This window comes from Musca autumnalis, unplaced genomic scaffold (assembly GCF_047663935.1).
Source record: "Musca autumnalis isolate F117 unplaced genomic scaffold, ASM4766393v1 scaffold_1, whole genome shotgun sequence".
In the NCBI taxonomy this organism is placed as follows: Eukaryota; Metazoa; Arthropoda; class Insecta; order Diptera; family Muscidae; genus Musca; species Musca autumnalis.
In genome coordinates, this window is record NW_027411644.1 from 890,238 (window position 1) to 915,256 (window position 25,019).

At 32.9% G+C, this 25,019-nt stretch overlaps 1 protein-coding gene across 1 annotated transcript in view; it reads right to left on the reverse strand.

Moving 5' to 3' along the window:
* Positions 1 to 24,743, reverse strand: part of osy (ABC transporter oskyddad) — a 99,312-nt gene extending 74,569 nt beyond the window's left edge. The window contains exons 1-2 of the mRNA XM_073979414.1: positions 24,162 to 24,743; positions 4,810 to 5,191 (exon numbers count right to left, since the gene is read on the reverse strand). Of these exons, the coding sequence (XP_073835515.1) occupies positions 4,810 to 5,039 (230 nt within the window). The 5' untranslated portion in view covers positions 5,040 to 5,191; positions 24,162 to 24,743. The remainder of the gene's footprint in view (positions 1 to 4,809; positions 5,192 to 24,161) is intronic.
* Between the last annotated feature and the right edge of the window lie 276 nt (positions 24,744 to 25,019).

Sequence of the window (25,019 nt, forward strand, 5' to 3'; positions counted from 1 at the left end):
ATTCTTGACGTTGTGCTACAGCTGTATGGCGCTCTTGAACTTTAAAATATACCGTTGCAAAGAAATAATTTTGGGAGCAAAGTCGTAGGTATCGGCACACAAAACAAGTAGTTGTCGGTTACGCTATTAGCGCATCAAACAAAGCCAACCTATTGCACCAAACTTGAAAATAAAAAACTTCTTTGTATCTGCTGAATGGCATCCGGTAATCAGTACAACCTTATATGTGTCGTTAGCGTCTTGTTTGTTTTTCTCAACTGATTCCAAATTGACTAGTCTTGTTAATTCCAACGGTTTCGAGTACAGTTGTTGATGCTAGCGCAAACTTATTCCGCTCTCGACGCTCATCTGACCATGAAAATACTACAAAGTTGTCCAACTGGTTTTGTGCCATCCATGATGATAAATTCAGGTATTTGTAAGTTTGCATATACTTCATACATACTTAAATGTGAGTTTATTAGGCTCTACTGAAAAACGCAATTAAAAAAATAATCAATATTTGGTGAACAACACCAATTGTAAAATGTATTACTTAAAGAGATCATTTATTCCACACTTATTAGAACTATAATTAAACCGAGGAATGCGAAACAAACTTCCTATTGATTCCTGAGATACAACTACAATTAGTCAAGTAAAAGCTAAATAAAATATAGAAACAAATTTAAATTTTTTAGAGTTTGACAACAAATGTATTGCAAAGGGCAAAATTGTAAAAAATTTCATATTAATTGTTGGCTTATGGCAACAAATTATGTAAAAACTATACGGTTTTTTGTTCACAACAATACAATACAATACTCCGTCGAAATATACAAAGTTTATTTGCAACTCATAACAAATACGGACAAAAATAAGAATTACCTACTACTTTGAGGTGAAAATAAATGTATTGCAAAGCGAAAAGCAGTACTAAAAAACTAATCAATTTTGAAAATGTTTGTAGTCATTATGCATTTTTATGACTTTTGCGGCTAATAATGGACAAACAGTATTGAATGTGATAAAGTTCAGTGATAATAAAGGCCGTCGTGGAGGGCCTTCAGACAGGTAAAAAATCTCTGAGACCATATTGACAATAAACAATGACGAATCGGCCGCAGAAAAGTATGCAAAGAATGAATATTTGACTCAATATGTATTGTCGGATAATGGACCAATGCAAAACAGTCCGATTTTGGCTTTGAAAACATCGAAATACTTCTGGACACTATAGGGAAAAAATAGACCCTCAGTGTATTATTTTGAAAGACCTACAACAGAGCTATATTTCCTCTCTCAATATTATTGGAATCACTTCATTTTTACTAAATGGATATATATTATACTCTGCTGTCATAATAAATCCCAAAAAGTGCGCCAAATCTAATAAAACCCATCAAATATGGAAATAATACCCCTTCTAGAAAAGCTGAAATACCGAATTTTTTGGAACTATATTTTTTACCAAGCAAAAAAGTATGCAAAATCGGGATCACGGACATAATAAAGATTAGGAAGACATCCGCACTGACATCATTAGGAAATATTTAATAGTCATTATTCTAAAAGTCGGTAAAACGGGTCCAAAAAGCTCAAGCACTTTCAAATACCACCATTCCAAAGGCCAGATCATGACCTATTGATCTTATTTGTGTAAGTCAACTCGGGCCAAACTCCTGATATTAATCCTTATAAATTTTTTGGATCCAGTTTAAGAAAAAACTCGAAAAAAGTCCTCCAACGAAAGATCAAGATTTAATAAAAATTGGGGGACCAGTACCCTTAGAGTGTAACATGCCGAGCCTTAAATTTTGGTTGAAATAAGCTCATCACTAATCCAATGAATGTCCAAAGGGGATAGACAACTCATTAAGACATAACTTTGGTAATTCTCTCAAAAAAACCGTAGATTTGGTAATTTTTTTTTGCAATACATTTATTGTCACCTCCAACTAGTAGTTAATTCTTATTTTTTACCGTATTTTTATAAATCGCAAATAAACTTTGCATATTTTGACGGAATATTGTTTTGGGACCAATAGCAAGAGATTTGCACAAAAAAATCGTATAGTTTTTATATAATTTGTTGCCAAACGAACAATTAATATGAAATTTTTTACAATGTTGGCCTTTGCAATACATTTGTTGTCTAACTGTACATATATTACAAACATCCCCGAAGGAACAAGGGAAACTTCTCTCAAATCAATGGCAAAGATTTGGCGTTTTTTATATGCCTTAAGTTTATTATTCGAATCTGAGGACAAAGACAGAGAAGGTGGTTATGTTAGGCAGATATTCTGAGACATCATAGACTAATAAAAGTATAGCCAGAGAAATTGTAGTGTGCTTGTTTTCTCTAGGCGTAGCCACTGCATATACATATGCACAGTCTTTTCACTCAATTGTATTTTTCGAATACAATTTTTGTGGGAAAATTGCAAGATTTTGTTGCATATTTTTATATCAGAATGTACATTCGGGCAAAGACTACCCACATATTATCTTTTATCAGAATAAATAGCTTAAAAATTAGTAGTTATTGTCATTTTAAGAAATGCGAAGAATTGAGTGCGTAATCGGCTGACTCAATTCTAACATACTCACTAGGGATATCGAAAGGGACAGGTTTTCAAAAATCCCGGGATTCGGGATTTCGAAATTCTTTAACACGGGGTTTCCGGATTTTACGGGGTAATTTTAGGACCGCGGGATTTGTCGGGACTTTGCATTATAGGAGTATTTTGTGAAGTAAAAAAATAATTTTTCCTTGAAAAATTAAATAAGTTGATATAAATAAAAAAAGAAAATAGTATTGTAATAAAATAAATAAATAAAAATAAAAATTTCTCTCAATTTTAAACTATGACACAAAAATTGTACAAACTTTTACAAAATGATGTTCGATAACAAACTTGTTCAGCACTTGCAAGTAATTTTTACTTGCGAAGTTATCGAACAGACCTTATATGTTTTAAGAAACTCCCTTTGACATATTCCTTTACGGAACATTTTCTAAATGTATTACCCTTCGTGGCGTAATTGATCAATTATACTTTCAACAACTCATTCTACAGAGGATTATTCTTCCATATGTGGAAAAAGCCTCATTGAAAAGTAACTTCGAAAATTCCGGGACCTGAAAGAAATAAATCCCGGTATTCGAGATTTGAGTGATCCCGAAAAAACCGGGTTTTCGCTAATACTCACTCTTTAGACATGGAGACATGCTATTAAAACCTTACCATTTGAAAAGTACACCGACTTAACAGAATGTAATATGATATGTTCACTTATTTTGTTTATACTCAGTAAAAATACTCATTACACACTCATTATTTTAACAAGGGCATATCAGCTGAAATAAGAAGTTACTACTGACTTAAATAAATATGTATTTTCATTTAAATAAGTAGAAACTATTTATTTCGGGAGACATGCCTATGAAAATAATGGGTTTGTAGTGAGTATTTTTGATGATTAGTATTGGCAGAAATTTCAATGATGTTCACATATTTAGTAATTGCGTTTAAATGTGTTCGGAGATAATAAATAAAACTTTCAAACAAAATATTCAACTTATTTCATATTATTAAATTTCCTTACAATAGAATAAAATCTTAAAGAAGCTTTTCAGTTCAAAATGTTTGAGCAGTACTCTGTATAAAAGTTACAACATACGTATGTGTGCGCATTTCGTATGTACTAATACTTTAGTGGGCAATTCATTATTTAACGAGAATTGAGATTAGTATTTGTTCACATTGTGGGTTGAATTTATTGCAAAGTAGTGAATCAACGCGGAAATGTTTTTGTTTTTTAATTATAACATTTGACTTTGGACCATCAATACTCGTATATCAGTAGTCATTTGTATCTGAAATTTAGAATATCAATATGCGATGAAATTATTCTTATCCAGTGGCTTATACCGACAATAATTCACGGCTTCATATCATACTCTGAAGGTAGTCTGTTGACGAGATAATGACTATCTCGGCGGTAATTAAATTGTAATCGACTATGTATTTGTGTTCGTATTTAATTCATGCATTTTTATTTAATTGACCAGTGTCAAGAGGTTACATACCGTTAAGGTTTGTGATAGCGTAATGGGGTCGTGATCAATTATTAGGAATAGCACAGATGGACTTCGATTATAGGTGATTTGATTAAATGGAACCTTTATAATCCAGAAATAAAAACATATTTTTGTTTGTTTTGTACTGTTTAACGGTGACTGTTTCTATTATTTATTTGATAATATTTGAATAACACCATGCAACATTTTCGGGCAATCATGTGCAAACAACTTCTACTGCGGATTTTATGAAAATACTGACCCAAGCAACTAAAAACCTAGTTGGGTTTGGCTAAATATTCCATTTTTCGAAGAAATAGGGACTATGTATATTTAGCAAACTTGTAGATAAAAGAACGAAAAAAATTCAACCCGAAAAACTGCATTACCGGCTTAAAATTCGTAAAATAAATTACCATTTTTATATATTTAGCACAATATCTCTCAACCTTTTAAGTTTGTCGCTATCTGCTATCTTTGATCAAAATATTCGCTTGAATGTGATACCAAATCACGGTGTATTCACTACATTTAAAACTTTAAAACTTTAAAATTCTCTTTGACTGTATAAAGTAGGAAATATTTGCCAATGGTAACACTTTTATAGTTATGGCGTGACTCAAAGATGACTAAACATTGTTATTCGACTATACGGAATGGTTTTGGTCTCGACGGTCGCGAAAATACACACATGCATACAATAAATTATATTAAGGGTGCATATTTATAAACATATCACTTACATAGATCCCTTCGAAACAGTCATATTCAATCCATCAAGGACAACATTCGGATTTTTCGCACTTCCATACATTTTGTGAGCTCGTCGAACACATACAGCCTGCTGACGGCGAGAGGCCAGTGTAGATGGCTGCGAAACGAAATGTCGACGTCGAGCTGCTAAGTCGACTTCAGAATTTGAAGCATTTGCGGCGGGATTTACTGGCTGTACCCCCTCAGATTCGGCGTCCATGCTTGAAATAGAAGTTGTTTTCCAAGGTTTTCGTTAATACTCGTAAAAAATATTTGTTTCTCCGCAGGGAAATAAAATTGCCTTTTGTTATTTTTATATAGTCTTATTGGTCAATCAAAAGAACTGACATGTCCTCCTCGATTAAATATTATCTGTAATAGAAATAGAGGGAATACAAATATTATTAATTTCGTATAGAATGCATATGGATGTGTATGATGTCTCAACCAAATCTATGTAGCTATCAATAAATGTAATAGTTTATTCTTCATGGATTCTAGTTCTAGAGGAAATTGCAACAAAGATTAACATTTTAAGAAAAAACTATTAAGATTTTAAGGAACAGCTCTTACTTGTATGTGTATGTATTTATTTTATATCAAAAGAAAAGTTACTGTTCTTTCTGACCGACTTTACATACTAAACAAATAATAAGTTTTGTAAAAATATAAAAACCAATTTTTATATTACAAAATCGGAAAATCTTTTTTTTCTGTTATAGGCTGAGAGTAATTACATTTTAGTGGATTTTGAAAATACACCTATTTGATGATTTGATATGCATACGCATTTTCATAAAATATATACATTCTTCATTCGTGCTTCTTCAAAAAAGTTATTTGATGTTCCCTATCAGGATCAACGATCAATACAATTATTCGTACTTATGCTCATAGCGATATTTGCCCTATAAACCAAAAAATATAGCTTAAGCTTTGAAAGTCCTAAAGTCGAGGCATTCAAGAAATAAATACAGACATTATTTAATAAATTTTACATTAAAACGAATAAGGACACATCTAAAGACATCTATGAAACACCTCCTGAACGAAAAAAAAATTTTTCATTGATTCAAAAGTTATAAACTTTTTGCCGGTTTTTAATGACTTTGGGCCATGTAAAGAAACACGGGTGTTCACGCGATAGATTGGTAAATTATTACAACTGCATGCGCACTCAATATGCCCACTGATAAACTCTAAACGACATTTATTTTAGAATTCATCACAGCAAAATACCAGTTGTGGCACATTTTGTGTCTTTAATATTTGCAAGTCTCTCCAACTGTAAATAATTGGACAATTTTATAAATTGAGTTATTTTTATCTATTTATAAGCGGAAACCGAATATTTAATGTAGTATTCATACTGCGACCTCTTTCTTTGGATTTCGAAATGATTTTCAGCAATAAAGCTCTAAAAATCCGAACTTATGAATTCACTGAAACATTTCGGTTCACTAAAAAACAATTGATTGTAGCAGGTGTTTTTTTAGCGACATTGACTGTATTTGGCTGTAGTAATCCGTTTCATATGTATGTCCAGAACCTGCAGTGAGTGTGACCCTATAACGAGTTGTATTCCACCCATCAAAATTTCTGGTTAAAATAATCATTCATTGTGCATATGTGTGTGTTTATTAGTCCTTTCCCTCGTATTGTATTATAATTGAATTCTATTATGGGTGGCTTTTGTTTTGAGATTTAGGATGCTTTCTCAGCACTTCATTGTTATCGGAATGAAAAATCCAGTATTTAAAGAATAAAATTTAGGGTGCAATTGCAATAACGGTGTTGATGTGAACATATGACAGTGTGGAAAGGAAACACAACTGTTACAAGGACGATAGCATGCAACAAGAAACAAAGATACAGTCATTCATAGATGATGCTGCACCTTACTGCTCTTGATGCCAGAACATAACATTGCCTTGATAAGCTTTATCCGTTTGGCAGCAACAGCTGCTAATGAACGACATTGCCAATGTAAAATGGACCGAAGGATTGTTGAACACAACGCCCGCAGTAACCATTCTATACCCAATTTTCATTTTGTATATTTGTTTCGTTGTGTGTTTATATGAACCGTTCAACAATATATAGTTATGTATTTGGCCCTCCTAGCTTACGATGGATAGAAAATATTTTAGAGGGATATTGCATGTTAACGTCTATGGAAAACAGATTTCAAGACTTTCGATTTGACATATAGTTAGCATCTGAATAAGGTCACAATAAGGTCACACAGGAGGCGATTTCAGGTCTTATTTTTCTCTTCCTGCTAAAATTTTTTGTGTGAGGAATCCATCAAAGAAGGCCTTAGAGTTCATCACCACCTAAAAGCACCTATAGAACGTTTTAGTCACATTATCCAAGCGAAATGATTGAAATTTTGTGTTTAGTCTCCGACATGGGTACGAAACTTGGTGTGGACTTATTGAATTCATCAAAATTTTGTCCTTAAACAAAAGAATTTTTCTTAAAAAAAACATTTTTTGACCGATTAATTGTCAAAAATGCCTCATTTACTAAAAATCCAAATTTTGACTATGACAGTCAACCATATTTTAAAAATATTGGAAATTTTTAAAATTCTTCGTTTCACGAGTATTAGGTACTGATAAGCTCACAAAAGTGTATGACGATCGGTCCATCGTTTTCGAGTTTTAGTGGACACCGCAAAACACTTGTATAAAAAGGGGATTATGTTTAATGAGATGGCTGGCACCTTTATATATTTAAAGTACTTATTTTTCACAACTCAACCAACGAATAATATCGATATAAACTTTTATACAATTTTTTCCCAACCCACTAATTTTAAAGTTTGGTTCACAAAACCGATGTACTAAGTACTACGGACTTGCGTAACTGTAGAGACCATATGATCACTATTTACTTCCAAACAAAACTAAATCCAAGTTTATTATATGCAAAACAACTTTTAGAACCACCATTACTTTAAATATTAAAAGTTATAAATTGTAGTAAAATAAGGACAAAAAAAAATACATATTTCCAACAATTATCGAATTTGAACCTTCACATGGACAAAATACTTAAATATCAATGCCATAATTCAAATTCCTTCAAATTGAAATGTTTTCTATCAATATAAAGTCAGTAAGTAACGGAGATATTCGCTAAAAAATACCTATTTCCCCCCGAAAAGTTATTGCCGAATTTGGTACCTACCTATCATTTGACACATTGAAAAAGGCAGCTCCAACTGTGAGAGCTTCACCTTCACAAGCGTGGGTTAATTACATATTTATGAACATATCAAAAACATACTGAGTCGTTATTTTATTTATTTATTTTTGGAAAAAATTTAGTACCATAAGTAAAAAATGAAGACAATTAATAGTTTTCATGAAGCGAGTAGTGAGTCCTCTGTTGATGTTTCTGCAACTAGAATCAAATCGTAGCATAGTGGTTGAGGGTGTGGTACTTCGTTAGAATTCATTTTTCAATACAAATTCCTTAGGCCATGTTAGCTCGATAAATTCAAATAATTAATTAAAAACTTTTATAAATAATGGCCTTCGTCCTAAAAAGACAATAATAAATAAAAACTCACAGCAGAGCCCGGCTGCCCCGGGTGAGGTTTGAACCTGGGTCCTCGCCAAGAAACAGACAATGTTGTCGAGGTCTTAGCGTTCTAAGCCACTGCCAACCTATCATATCAACACTTTTTTTAAACGATATCAACAAAAACTTCCGAAATGGAGGGCATTACAATTCATGAAGGAAACTCCCCTTCGATTGTACATGTGTATGTATTGAGAAAATGATTCCTAGACAAGACACTAGGGTGACTTGATACAGAAAAAGACGTCAAAAAATACTTCATATCTACAAATTTGTAAAAATGGTTGTATAAATAGAAGTTATCAAAATCAGCCTTTGTCTTCTAGCCATTTACAGTCAAAATATGCATGATGAGCTGGCCTAAACCACCAGCGAAACGATCGTAGCATAGTGGTTGAGTGTGTGGTACTTCGCAAGAATTCATATTTCAATACAAATTCCTTAGGCCATGAAGTTAAGTAGTCCTTTTGTGTAATTGTCTTTGATATATAGGAGCATTATGTTACCACTTCATTATCATACTTTAAAATGGTGGAATCTCTGAACCGTATCAAAAAATATCCCCAATACGCCCATTATTTAAAAACATTATGAGTTCTATTGCCTTTATGTCTAGAAGCAAAATAAACATTATTATTGCCATTCTTAAAATTATGCTAAATTGTAAATTTTCCATTTGAAAACATTCAGTAATAATAATATTTTGGCAGCTTCCATGGATTGACTCTAAATGCTCGACAATAGAACAATATCTGCTGCTTATGAACCCTAATGGAGATAAGTGGTTATTTATATACCTATGCATGTGTAAATTGCACTAGCTTATGAACGAGACGTTTAGTGCATGGCTGACAGAGAACAAATTTAGTAATAGGTTGCCATAAACCTTACACCCCATCAGGTTAGGATGTAATCGGTTGGTTTTTTTTTTTTTGGCAATTGTTTCACCACCACAAATATCTGAGTTATTTGGATGTCCTTCGATGCAACCTCCTCATTCGCATTCTCTTTCCTTTTTTTATTTTTTGGACATTAATGTCCTTTGGCAATTACAAATGAGTTTGGCAATGACATTGTGTCTCCCGTGACTGACTAAACATTTATATCTCTAGACTATGTGTTTAGACCAGGGTTTCGGAGTCGGAGTCTATGAGTCGGAGTCGAGCAATTTTGCTGGAGTCGGAGTCGGAGTCTGAGTCGAAAAAAATAACTCGACTCCGACTCCGGGCAAAATTTTTTTCACGTTATAGAAATATAACATTCAATTTTGAACAAGAACATTTTTTTAAACCATCATACATATATTTTAAAAGAAAGGTATAAGAAAACATATATTCAAACGGTATATTATACTAAGTTAAAGGACCATTCACAGGGTATTTACTATCCTCTGAAGTGTAGTCTATTCAACCCTATTTTGTTGATCCAATTGATTCCTTACAGTTTTGCAAACAAGAGTAAAGTTCTATGACAATAGAATTTAGATTGGACCTTTAACCTCTTTCATCAGAAGTCTTAGTTGTCTTCTCACAAAGGTCTATTGGTATTCTCATCTTCTGTTTTTGATGAGTCATCCTTGTCTTCTATTAAAGACATTATGGTCTCTATGGGAAATCTTACTGAATACCCTGTGACACAAAATGGAAGTCAAGAAAGCCCGAATTGAGAGCCCCAAATGATCTCATAGCTGGAATTTCTGAGTTATGACATAATTAATTTTTTGATCGACCCCCATCAATCATTGAGATATTGTTTCATAATGTTTAGATGACATGTTTTCAGTTAAATAGAATGAGGAACCTTTCTCTCGAATATGCTGTCCTTCTAGCTCAGTTCCTTCCACGTCCTTCTTGTTCTTGAACTCAAAAAGTAAAACAAAATGAAATTTTCTACAAAAACGTTCCACCGAAAATTATATTTAGGTTTCCCTTATCCAAGAAATCGATATTGTCACGTTTTCAAAGCCCTTTATCAGTTTTACTCGTTACTTTCTCAAAAAACCCGTATGTTTATGTATTTCGGTAAATTTCGCAAAATCTATTAACTATATATGAAATTCGGATGGTTACGCCTCTGAATTAGAGCATCATAAATTCGTTGTTGGTCAACGACAGATTCATCTCGCTATAACTCAGAAGTCTGACAAACGGCGAATCTTTCTTCTAGGACATTATATACTCAATGAGGGCTTAAGATGCAGACATTCAAATAACCGGATCCGCCCGCCAGCATGCACGAAATTCAATTAAATACATAATCATAAAGTTTTCATAAGAAAGGATCGGGTAAAAGTGATAAAGGACAATGAAAACATGACAATTTCGATTTCTCGTCCTACATAAAATTTTCCTAGCAACATTTTTGTAGAATATTTTCATGCACGAAATCTCATCGTGTGCGAATTTTTCAGTTCCAGAAAACATCCATCTGCCTTCGTGCTGGATGGTGTACACAAATATTTCAATAAAATATCCACTCCACACCAACGCTTAAAATGCAAGAGCTGAATTTTAGTTTAAGGGGTGATCCCTACTTATAAATTTCAAATTTTTAAGTCGATCGGAACAATATTGCCTTAGTATGAGCGTTGGATGGGAACAATTCATTTTATTTTGTATGAGGCATATAAACGGTGTTTTTCTCGAAATCGGCCGCAAAAATATATCACAAGTGGTTTATTAGTTTTCAAGCTAGAATTAGCACCGCAAAAGGTTTTAATAAAAACAGGGTTTCGTAGACGGCATCAAAACTTCGTAATATTATTCTATTTTAGATGAAGAAAAAAATCTGCCAAAAAGTTAAGTAGTTTTGTCGAAAAAAAAAAATCATGAAAAATGGCTTTTACTGGGCTTTATAATGTGGGTCTCCTTTTAAGGCTAAGCACACTAAAATGTTGGCTTACATCCATTCCGAAACTCGGTCATGAATTGTTTATAATTTTTATTGCATGTATTGCCCCTCCATTTTCAGATATTTTGAAAGTTTAAAGATTTTCTCACGCGGAAGAATTCCGTCCAGAATATACTCTTGCAAAAAAAGGAAAACCGACAAAACCTTTCTAACTTTGCTATTTTTCAATGTAATATTCGAATGCATTCCAATGAATGCCCTTTCCAATGAATATGTAACGAAAAACGAACGCATTAGCCTATATAGGCCAATATATAGGAAAATGATAAAAATTTGTGAACATTTTATTCATTTTTAGTGGTATAGGAATTCAGGAATTCACACTCGGAGTCGACCCGGAGTCTGAGTCGGAGTCGTGAAAAAAACTCGTCTGGAGTCGGAGTCGGAGTCGAGCCAAAAATACCTCGACTCCGAAACCCTGGTTTAGACCAATGTAGACTTGGGTGCACTAATTAATGTTGTGGAAAAATTCAACAGTTGTTCTTCTCGATATGCCACTCCAGCAATTTGTGTGTGCTCATCTGTGCCGTATACTAAGGAATGTGTATGTATGTAAGTATATAGATATGTGTAATGTGTTTACAGCCTGAGCCAATAACGAATTAATATTTATAGCATTCCCTTCCTACCCGACTACGTGCACAGTACGCACACGGACTCGTAGCTGGTTTATTGGACAATTAATTATGACATTTAATCAGTTCACATAGGTAACGAGTGATTAATAATTGATTTATATCCCTGACGACATCGTTGCTCATTAAAAGTGTAATCCAATTCTATGTGAATTATTTCACATTATTTATTGATGAGTTGATATGTTGTTCTTGTTGTCATTTGTTTAATGAAACAAGTATAAGCGGAGTTAGGTTCGACTGCGCCGTACATTCTGTGCCCTCTGCCACTGAACGTAAACTTAAATGTCTTCAAATATGTCAATGCAATAATAACGTTCATACACAGCATAAGGCCATTCATTCAAACATTCATAGAATAATTTAAATCGAGTGGAAACAACTTCAGCTAGATTTCTTTATTCTATGTTTATACACACATACATCATACATATTTGCATACATGTCGCTCAGTAACTCAAAGACTGGCAAAACACAAAAAATGCATCTTCAGAGTTAGCAATTTATATTTTTTCTACGGCTTAAAATGTATCTTGTGTCAAATTTTCAAACTCAATGAGTTACAGCTCATTTCCTAGGAGTTTTGCATAAATCAACTAAAAAGATTTCATATCATTATACTCTTTGAGGAAATAACATCTCCGAAGGGACAAGGTAGACTTTTCTCAAATCATTGAGTGCATGCAGATGTTTTTGACTTAGGATTCTATGTTTTTAGCTTCACTAAAATTCCTTATATATACTTCATTTTAACAGATAGACTAAACTACCAAGGAGTATAACACTAGTCATAAATGCTTCAGGGTTTGTTCATTATTTAGTTTAAACCGATAACATTGCCCCGATCCAGATATATTGGACGCCGAAGTAGCATACAAATCGAGATTTTCAAAACTTTGAAACCCCAGTAACACGTGTTGACATATTCCAATTGTGTTAAAACTTTGGAGGTGTGCCGCCTAAGAAAATTCAACATCGATTTTTTTAAACCACCCAATTGAACTTATTTGGATATTATCGATAAAGTCACCAGACATTTTCATATCAAGTGAGTGCCGACCAACCTGAACGCGTTGATTTTTTTTTTTTTCAAAAAAAAGTAATTTTTACTTAGTATATATTTAGATAACAACTCCACCAATAGTCATGCTTCATTGTTGTTCATTATTTGCTTTAAACCGATTACATTACCTTCTCAAGTGCTGACTTTTGCTTTGTTTTTATTGTTTTCGAAGGGAGATTGCTGTGGTTTCCATTTCCAGTTAAAACTTCCGTTCGAAAAGTTCGCAAAAAATAACCATACAAAACAATGCTCAAGTGTTCTTGAACTGCTTAAAAGTTGATTTTATTTCGTAGTCAGTGTGTGAGTATCGTCAGTCCATTTCGAAACCTAAGAAACAGACGACATCAGCTTACGAAAACAAACAATATTAAACGTGTGCAATTGTTTTAGTTTGTATGTACTATCTACAAATACGAAAGGAAACTGCTTCGGTCGATAGTGTAAACAAAACCAAATCCAAAGGTACTCAGGTGACAGAAATGGAAATAAAACAAATAATAAAGGGTGATAGCTTATACCACTAGTGCTGAACGTAAGCTTCCTAGGAATAAAATTTCTCTTAGGGAAACAAGTAAGAAAAGGTATAGTTGGGGCCGGACAGGAAGCCATAATTGAAGCTTGAGGTATTCACAAATATCATCGAATATTGAGGTTTGATATTAGAAGGAACCATCTCGTTCCTTCGAAGCCTTGACTACTTACAGTGGTTTTGCCTTGTAACATTTTAAAATGTAGAAAGTAGATTGTTTACATAATTTGTAATGGTTTATTCGGCTCCCAAATTTGCCGACTATCACAAAAATGACCATCTCCCCCTCTGGGGCCTGCACTTCCTGACGATCGGATCGAATGAATGATGGAAAAACAATATGCAACCTATAGGACAAATAACTCATCTTCCCAAAATGTTTTTTGGATATTTGTTGGGAAATTATTTTTAAAATTGTGTAAAACGTAATGGAAATACAATAGCTTTTCAGAAACAGACGAATACTTTTCATTTTTATTCCCTACACCACAATACGGAAAGGGTTTTATCAGTTTGTTTTCCGATAATTCATGCAACACCGCGAAATATTCGTCGTAGACCCCCCATGTCGCATACCAAAATTCCGTCTGTCCATCCATTAAAAATTATAATCAAAGTTCAGGCCGCAATTATGGATGAATGAATAATAACAGGATAGTATTTAGCGGATGAAATTGGCCATAATTTTTGTATTTTCAATTCTTAGGTGTATATACAGACAAAATTAAGAACGCGAAACTTGAAAAAATATAGAGGTTCAATAGCAAAACTACTGTCGAACATATATGTGGGTTCCTTTATCATTATGGTTTGTTTGCAAATAAATACATTTACCTCATGCAGAAAAATCTGAAATTTTTACCACAGAGATCTTCTCGTCCTAATTTTAAAGTTCTTCGGGGGGAAGTCCATACTTCCCGAGATATGGGCCTTTCAAGTTCCGGAAATCCTCTTGTTTATAACTTCGTCATTTTTGAACTGATAATGACAATATGGGTACCATTGTAAAGCTTGCGGCTATCATATGCAATACAATGTATCTCTAAATAGCGGGCCTTCGGCCGGGGACTTGAGACTTTCTCCTATGGACAGGTGCAAATCTCGGGCACGGGAACAACATTTCCTTTTAAATTGTAATTTTTCCAAGTAAACAAGGGATTTTCGAAACTTCAGAGGCCCATATCTCGGGAAGTATAGACTTTCCCCCCAAGTCCAGCTGTTCGTATAATCAATTTATGCCAAAACAATGCAATACCTCGATATATTAACGAGGATTTATACACTTTGATACGACCAATTATGTATCTAATCGAAATAACGGTTTTAGGAACTTTGTTTCAGACAATTTAGACTTGATTTACACCCGTTCCGTCGATTCGAACCAAATTTTGAACTTCGTACATGGTAGCAACCGATTTGGTCCCAAATTAGCACATCATATTATTAATTCTAGACATAGATCGTGTTCGAATATGGATCCACTCCTTCGAATAGCTTCCACACAAAATTTGGAGAAAGTGTAGTTTAAGATCAGAAGTGTACTTATTAAAAATTGTTGGTAAATGTCAATGATTTGGTATAGCCCCCACATAACGATACCTATAAATTCCACGAGTTTTGAAGCAAACTTGTGACACAACATTAATATATTTTATATACGTTATAATTATGGTGTTTGCTTATTTTTTGGTCAGAGGCTGATGATATATATCCCGGGAGCACATCTGACTGGTGCTTTCTTAATTGTTCTTGGTCAATTCGGTAAAAATCGCCTAAAGCTATATTTAAATGCTTTTGGTTTTTTTTTTTTTTCTTAACACAAATTTTAAACAAACATACATATAATGTGACGCAATAATATAAAATAAATTCCATTGAAAACTAATGCCCAGGGCATGTGGTGTAGGGTATCGTATGGTCTATCCTAGAGCAATAATTAGTAATATTTACCATTCTGCGTTATTTTGAGCAATCAATTCAAATTAAATGTATTTGAAGTAGCATTAAGTACAGTAAAAGCTTTACAAAGGTGTAATTCTTTTACAAGCAAACAAATTATAGTATTCGAAAAATTTGCGCTCTTCTTCATATAATGCATTTCTAGTTTTCATTTGTTCTGGGTAGAGAGAAAATGATTCAGAAGAAATGAAAAGCTTGTGACTTTGTGCGATAGGTACTGGAATCGTTACGTTTCTTTTCGTACTCTGGAAGACATACTTAGAACGGCAATAGGTTTCGTTAGCTGACTATCGCATAACAATTTTAGAGTTTTGGATCAACTTGCAACAATTGATGGCTCATCATTTTAAATTTTCAATTAAGCAACAACTTTGTATTTCTTTGTTGTTAAGTTCACTAAGAAGTTTTTGTTTGATTGGGACAATGGCTCTGCTGTACCGTTCGTTTTTTGTTCTTTGCAATGACTTATCGGTTTCATAGATTCCAATTCCAGCAACCTTTAATGAATTTTGAAGATAATCTCGCTGTGAAATGGCGTTTTTGTTGTTTATTATGACAGTTAAATGACTACTACTTACTGCCAGTATGATTGACCTTGAACAGAGCGAATTATTTACATCTACTCATCTTGCTTCTGAGAATTTCAAATGTAAGTAAATAAGCATGTACATTCATACATGTCATCTAACACAAATATGTATGAAACTACTAAACAAATCCATATGTTCATATCAACGTTAATATATGGAAGTAATTACTTATTGCGAGTTTAAAACAAGGTCATTATTAGTACTATACTGGAATCTGTTTAACGTTAAAACATCTCACACGCAACATACATAGCTGCTGTACGTACAGGTGTACACATACATATATGAATATTCAAAGATAACTATATCATTGGTTCGCTTGGAAATACCCTATGACGTTGTTCGAAATCTTTTAGATTTGCGTTATTACTAGTGCTGGAGAAAGTGCAAATTGCATTGGCCGATATATGAAGTCAATTGATGAAAAAATTTATCACCAATATTCTTGACAATTTAACATAGCTGAAGCCAAGGTTTACCGTTTTAGAACACGCGACTTGTGATTGTATATTAGACAAATTAAATATTTTTGGATAAAATTAAATGTTTTTGGACGTGACAACAAATATTTGCCTTAAAAGATAATTTGCGTGGAAGCTGTGGCTATGTTTATTTTAAAAATGGGTTGAAGACAACCACACTTTTCCCGAGTTTCTTGACAAAGTAAAAGTAGAAGCAAACCAAATAAGAATGATCTCACTAATGTATTACTTTTCAAAATTTAATCTGCTTCTATCATTAAATGATGCTGATATTTTGAAGCCAGATTTACAGAGTTTTTTGACATTTAATTCTAGTTGCGTTTACAAAAAAATGAAAATCACCTAAAATTGTTTCTGAAAATATCGCGTATTTTATGGCGTTTTCTGCGGGTCATTTCCACAGCAATGAAAAAACTGATACAGCATTATCGTTTTTGCGGAAACAGAGATTTAAAAACTGCACTGATAAAGGAGCTATTTTAATTTTATCCCAAAAATAGTGTTTGATGCTACATACACGGTTCTTCATTGACAACCTTGAAATGGGTATATATCGACATAGATTTTCATGGTGGACACTTAAATCGGATGCGGGCAAAAATTATATGCACTCTGCGCAAATTGGCGATGTTTTACAAATTAAATGATATGGTCTTGCTGTAGATGAAAATCACATGCGGACAAAATGATGTTGAAAATGCATATAAATTAAAATGGATTATTTGACCTGTATTTCGATTTCAGAAGGCTTGAGATATATCCCCAGCAACCCAGTTATCTTCCTCAGTATCAATGTCTATAAAGCAAAATCCATATCTTTAATTGGGAGATTTAATTTTGATTTTTCCAAAATAGTCTGGTTAATCCCATTGTTGTTGTTTTAATATTAATATTGTTTTATTAGTGGAGAAGGTTTGGCATTGTTCGCCAAGGGGTGAGGCAGGGAAGACTAGTTTCGATCCTCGCCACAGGATCTCTTCAGTTACTTTGTTTTTTGTTTGTGGATATTCTCCACCGAACTTATTTTTCAATAACTTCTTCAACAAAAAACTTTTTATACCCAAACATCAATCGTCAGCTCGAAGTATAAAGGTGAACCAAGAAAAAACTTCAATGAGAAGTTTTTCTTTGGCAACCTCACACTGAGGAATTTTTTCTTAACCAAAAACCATTGATGCAGCGCGAAAAAAATTAACCTTTTTTGAAATGGAATAGGAAATAATTGACAATATTTGTGATATACACCCATGTCTAAAGATATTATTTTCATACCCCAAAAATATATATTTTTTACATTGCCTTTCCTTTACGTCCATGCATTTATATCTTCAAACACACACAATACATACATATCTTACAAGATTAAGCTCATACACATATTTATTTGCAAGTATAAAGTTTGGCCATTTACGTCATGTAAATTGATTAGTGCATAATGTACGTATGTTTGTATTTATGTATATACATATTTTCATCTGTCTACCTTCTTTACCACTTTAGGGCTTCCAACTCAATAAGACCCTTCAATCGAAGTAAACCTTATATTGCCACATCTTTCAATGAAATTCCATGCGCACATATTTAGAATTCATAGCGATTGATTTCACATATATCCCTTTTTTAATGAATTTATATGACCATGACCCGACTCGTCGAATCCATCGAATTTGTGTGTGCTCATGTGTGTGTGTTCTTTACATCTTCAGATTTATTTTTTTAAGGAAATTTCCTTTGTATCCGGCAGAACGAAATCGTTTATAAACTTGAAATGATGCCCTTAATAAATTTGTATTTTATTATTAATCGATAACAAATTTTACAGAAGGTGATTGTCGATTCCAACCATACTACGGATAAATTAAGGAAATCATCATTCTGTTATTTAAGGGGATACCCACACTTGCACATTCGAAATATTTTAAAAATAGTTTGTTGGCTTATTTCTAAATATGAGTAGCATATCACGAATGAAACGAATAAAACAAAATTGAAATTTTTTAAAATGATCTCCTTTGAAGATAATATTATTGGGGATTTAACAAAGCAACACAAATATATGATTATCTGTCGATTCGTTATCAAGCTAGAAAAACTGCTTTTTAAACGGGGTTTCGTAGGCGGCCATTTGTAATTTTCTTGGAAAAAAATTATGAAAACTGTTTTTTTGGGCTGCACGACTGGGGGTAACCCCTCAATATAATCTGCAGACCACTAAAGATGGTATTCGCTTTTACCACAAGAAGACGCTATAGAATAATTTACTGTTTTACATATGTAATGTCGACTTTTGGACCATGCGCCACTTGGCCATTGTTAGAAAAATTGGAATACAATTAATTCAACAAATACATCTGTAGTGTGATTCTTTAAATAGCTAACGACAAAATTACCGACAATTATCGATAACTGGAAATGTTTATTTTTAATTTCGATAATTATCGAAATTTGTCGGTAAGTTACCGACCAAAATAAATTTGTGACTAACCCCTACCGATACCGCAAGTGTTGTCAGCTTTTCATTCATAACTTTGCATTTTAATTTTACCGATTTTTGTCGGTAATGGCAAAAAAAGTTAAAGTATTCCTCTGCTGTTCAATATGTAAATCAATTGTTTTAAATGTTGGTTTGGACATATCTGCGCTTTGCATAATGTATTTCTTTTATTCGCCAAAAGGCTTTGTTTACATGTAAGAATTCAATATAAATAAAATAAATATATATAATACATATATTCATATGTAAAAGTATTTATTAATAAACTTAACTTTGGCAATAAATACAAAACAAATGACTTTCCACGGAATAATGTTGATGTTTGGCGATATATATAAAATATTTGACATTTCACGGAATAGTGTGGCATTTTGAACAATAATCTCTTCCTTTAACTTAATAAAAATAAACAACAATATACGCTACGGTTCACTACGGTTTAAACTTTATTTTTAGAGCATTTCCCGCTTATATTTCACTCAGACAATCCCTGTAATTCCCGGGAAATCTTATATACTAAAAATGGACTGTGAAAATTCAAGTATAAATTGCTAAGATTTTCAAAGAATTACTTGCATTTGAATGCCTTTAAATTAAAATTATTATATTTTTAGTCATAGACCAGAAATAAGGAATATGAATAGTGGGAATAAAACTTAAAACAGTACAATTTCCTTGATGTTAGGATGTTCCACTTCGTATGATGCCCTACATAAGTTTATGGAAGATTAATTTTCTTTTCATATTGAAAGTATCGAAGTTTTGAAGTACATATGAATGGTTTCAACATTACGAGGTATTTCCAGAATCGGTCTAGTTCTAACTATTTGGTATGTATTGATTTCTCATTTTTGGTCTGTTTTACTGACATGAAAGGAAACTAAATTCAATCACCAAATCATGTATTTTTGTATAAATATTTTGTGTAATTAAAAACGACGTTTTGTACTAGTTGTACAAAAATTAGTAAAAAATAAAAGTAAATTATTCGTTCTATATGTAAGAAAGAATTTTATATCGTAATTGCATTAGGTTATGTCCCTTTGTGTAGAAAGTATCTTTACTAGGGTTATGACTTATTTACAACTTCGTATCCGTGTAGCATATTTTCCTGAGTTTTTAGCCTAGATAAAATAACAACTTAATTATAAAGTGATTCGATACAAAAAACCTCCCTCAAAAAAACATTCCAAAATTTGTATTTATCAGCACTTTGGAATATTTTTTGAAGTCACTGTAAGCAAATACATATAACTGAAAACTAGTTTAAGAGCCACACGACATAACCAAAATGACATAATCTTTTGTTTTTCACCCATTTGGGCCCATAATAGGCAAAAGTTCATTTACTCCTGCAACAGGAAATATTTTTTTTTTTTTTTGCGAAAAATTATATTTTTTATTTTACAAAGAATCGTCATAATGCCGAAAAAGAGTCTTTACCTATATTGAACAGTTTTTGCAAAATGCTAAATTACAGCCAATTCGGTTGGAAAATTTGGCTAAAGTCGTCAAAATACCGAAAGTCGGGCGATACCTTTATATATGGGGGAATCTGTTTTCTATTTTTTTAGTTTGCCCATAACATTCTATTGTAGCTGTTTTGTTATTGTGGGGATTATGTGGTACTGATATATAAAATATACCACATATTTTAAGAGAAAGCCCTAATAAACAAAACTCCTGCAAACGCACAATGCGGCTCAAACAGAAACTGTCCATAATCCGACTGTACTAATCTGAAACATTTTTTACTGTGTATATTGCAGTTAGAACTGCAGTCAAATGCAAAACAACGAATATTTAATTATAGGCGACAAGATGTCATTATAAAAATGATTTTTAATTTAATTTGGCAGACCAGTGTTTGTGCACCATCGAGAAAATCGCATAATGTATTTGTAAACCAAATTAAATAATTGTTAAATCAAATTAATTGGACCAATAACTAACTCAATTGACTGTGTGCAGATTTCTTGTATGGACACAGACATATGTATGTACATTAGGGCTATGTATATATTTTACCCTACTTTAAAGTTAAAAATATGGGCTTAGTATCAGGTTAGAGCCAACATTTATGGTAAATTAATTCTTAGTAGGCCCTATGCTTTCCTTAATGGATTGTGAATAATATTTGAATGTGAATAATATTTTTTTTTTGTTTTCGGATAAAACAACAAATCATTTGAAGACTTTTGATGGTTTTATGCAATGCACATATGATACAACTGGTTTTCTTCCATTGCCATATTGGACAATCATATTTATGTGTTAAGAACAATTTTCAACTGGAAACGATATTTTTTTATTTTAATTTTTATCCAGTTTAAAATGTTTGAGTGTAATGTGGTTAAATGATATTCCTACCAAATTGGTCTTTGACAGCAGCTTGTATATCCAAACACTCCTCCTTTTTGATATTAATGTCATTTGAGCAAATCCATACAAAAACTACAAATACTTACTCTAGCAATGGTACTGACCAAAGTTCACACCAATGAGTTGAAAAATTTTAATACGACATGAAGGTCTCAGTTTGCTAGCAATTACAATTACAAGTGATATGTTTATTGTTTTTAGAGAACATATTAACTTTAATACGTTGATATCAACGATGAAACTGACCTCAAACACACTTCTAACAAAAAGGTCATGGCCATATAATTATTACAGTCGTTATAAAACTTGAACAGAAGCGTACAATTTCAACTTCAGGTTTCATAAATCCAGATAAAGATTAAAACGTGAGTATATGTATTTTGTATATGAAAATACACATCAACCTAAAGCATCTACAAATATTTAATATTTTTAGGTACTACTTACTTATCAAACCAAACTGTGCAAAACAGTTCCGAAATTCTGATGCCTCTTCCGGTTTCTGATGCGAAGCCGAATTCTGTATGAACGTTATATGGAGATTGGAATGATTTCAAACCGAAACAGGAGGGAAAAGTTAATAGACAATCAATATAACTTCAGCCGAAAATAAAAAAAAATTCTTTCGAAATTGTAATTGTGTAGAAATTTCGAACATTCACATTTTGGCTTGCTTGGTTAATTCCTATGCTGAAAATGTATTACACAATTCTACATACAATTGCCCACAAAATTGATGGCCATAAAAATGTCCTTTCAATTGATGGATGAGTGTATAGACATTTCTTCAAAATATTGTTGTATCTTAAATTCGGCATAATCGTAGAGCATACAATGTCAAATTATTAACCCGACATGAACATAAAGTAGTTTTCGATTGTTGGTAATTGTTAAAACCTTTAGTGAGAACTCCAATTTAATGTCTTCGTGGATTCCCGACTTATTGCACCACGTTTTCTCCTATGGGTTGTTCTTACATTTTGCAGAATTAAAAAAAATTGGTGGTAGTGCGGTATGAAAATAGTTTGCATCGAAGCATCGCATGCCTTGATTGTTCGATTATTGATTTGAGCCACTGTATATGCACATGTATGGCGATTTATGCAATAACAAGAGATAGCCGCGTTACGTTGAAATCATGGTTTTGGAATTTTGCGGTAATTTAATTATTTTAATATAATTTTTATTATTTTGTGTGTACTATGTTATAAATGTGAGCTTGCATATTTATGTATAGATGTATGTATGTGGATTTTCGTGTGTGTGATTTGCTTTTGACCGCAACACCGAATTGGCCTTATTGTCCATAAAGGCTCGACCGCACTGGGATCTGCATTTTTACGTGGTTTGGCAAGACTGAACCAAATCAAGGATAATTGTTGTCGTCATTAAAATAAAACAAATGTGGAATGCATGTTACAATTTAAATTCTCCCCTTCGAATCGAAATGTCTACCAAAACCATTGGCTTATGCACATGGTAAAATAAGAGTATTAATATATTTCGAGAATTGTTGTAAGTCGAAATATCATCATATTGTTAGTGTAAATCATTGCTACGTCAAATAACTCTTCATAAAGCGGTGTTTACACTAGCCATCAATGTTATATGACCTAAAATTTTCCATAGTTATACAGTATTGTATTGGAGATTTTCCTTAAGCCATTTACTTTTTGCGTCCACACCAGCAAAAATGCAGTGAAATTACGTCTCCACATTGTCTGTGTGGCAGATATGCAATGTTTCTATTTTGGGTCATATGACATTGATGGCTAGTGTAAACACCCCATAAACGAGAACTGTTAAAAATGTTCGTAGGTACCGGGCTTGTGTTGAACATTGGCTCTCATATAGCAATTCACCAATACCGCGAAAAATGTGACAGTATGCTCTTTATGACCTTGCCTCTGCATTTTTATTCTGCAGTTGCTTACTCGGAATGGTACACATGTGCATATGTAGCTTGTAATAATTATTTTAATTGGAACCAACTATTCACTTTTGTAAGAACCATTTCTCACACTGAGCACAATTACCAACAATTGATCGTATAAATTCTTAAGAATTTTTCATCCGACTTATGTATGTATGTTTTCCGTTTACTGATACTTTCGTATTACTAATTACTTCAAGTATGTAACTATCAATGACGGACCCTATTTGTATCAATACTAAAATATTTAAAATTTTTTACTATAATTTTTATAACCGCCTTTTGGACCCTATCTAATGTATTCGACTTTAAAACATGGCCAAAATTAAACATCAAATTAAACCTGAAAAACGATCACACTTTATTTGGTTCATGTGCTGGTTTTGCATCTTTTGCCCTGACCTTGAGCCCCATTCCAATGGAAGTGTAACGCACGCTCTCTCTCTTAATAAAACAGTGGAGTTCATTGTACGCGTGTGTGTGTGTGCTGACTGACGGACAGCTCTGTGAGACAAACCAAGAAGTCATCGTACTAAGAGAACTCTCATTGTCAGATACAGTGATTCGAATAAACCGGACTGAAAACTTTACACAAAAAACATTTAACGGATTGACAAACATACACAATGGCTATATAAACACGTACATACATAAGAATGTATACATATAGCTAAATATATAAACGTTGAGCGGAAATTCTTTGATATTTTCTGTACCAGTTAATGTAAACTTTTTGCATTATCTAGTTTGTTTGTATAAATGTACTGTACTTACTCGGTCGAAAAAATTTACGTCTTAGGCCAAAATTGTTATATATTTAACGGTATGCTCAATAAACTATTTATAAACAAAATTGTGTGTATTGCCTGATTAACTTCAGGGTTTTTACCGCGCACTATTCTATCCTAAGCGATAAATCTATTCAATTTAGTAGATTCAATTAAAATTCACACGAATGTTGGTTGTGATTCACACGCCGACAGTTGCTTGGAACTGTTTGAGCCAACGTTTAGCTTTAGACTGATCACAGCAGCAACTGCTAAAACTATGATAGGTCAGCTTTTTTTGTAAACAAAGGCAACACACAAACCGAACGAGACTCTAGTACTTGACTAAAAAGATCACAACTTCGTACTAACTTGTTAAGATCAAACAACATTACATACGTTTCGTACAAGCCAGCTTATAAAATTCGAGAGAAGCGTCAGTGAATTTAGCCAGACCGTGATATGTATGACGTACTCTGTATGTATGTATTTGTGTCAGTAACATGAACAATGTTCTGGTCGTTGTTTTTGCGGTTGTGCTAAGTCTAGTCGTTCAACGTTCATCTTATTCGATCGCAAAAATTCCACTACGTCTTTGGAGTTATTCCCCTACCTACCTGAGAGGTAATAACTTATCTACACATTACTTCGTACAACAAAAACCAAATAAAGTACATATGCTTTGTCTCTACTTTTATTTTCTATTTCATGATTATTGAAGCTTATTATTTATTTGTTGCAGTCATACAAAGTCAGTGCTTCTTAGAAAATTATGTTGTTGTATTCCATTTGACATCGATTTCCAAATAAATGTTTAAAGTAGCAACTATGTACGAAGCCTTGCTTGACCTCATTAAGCATTTTC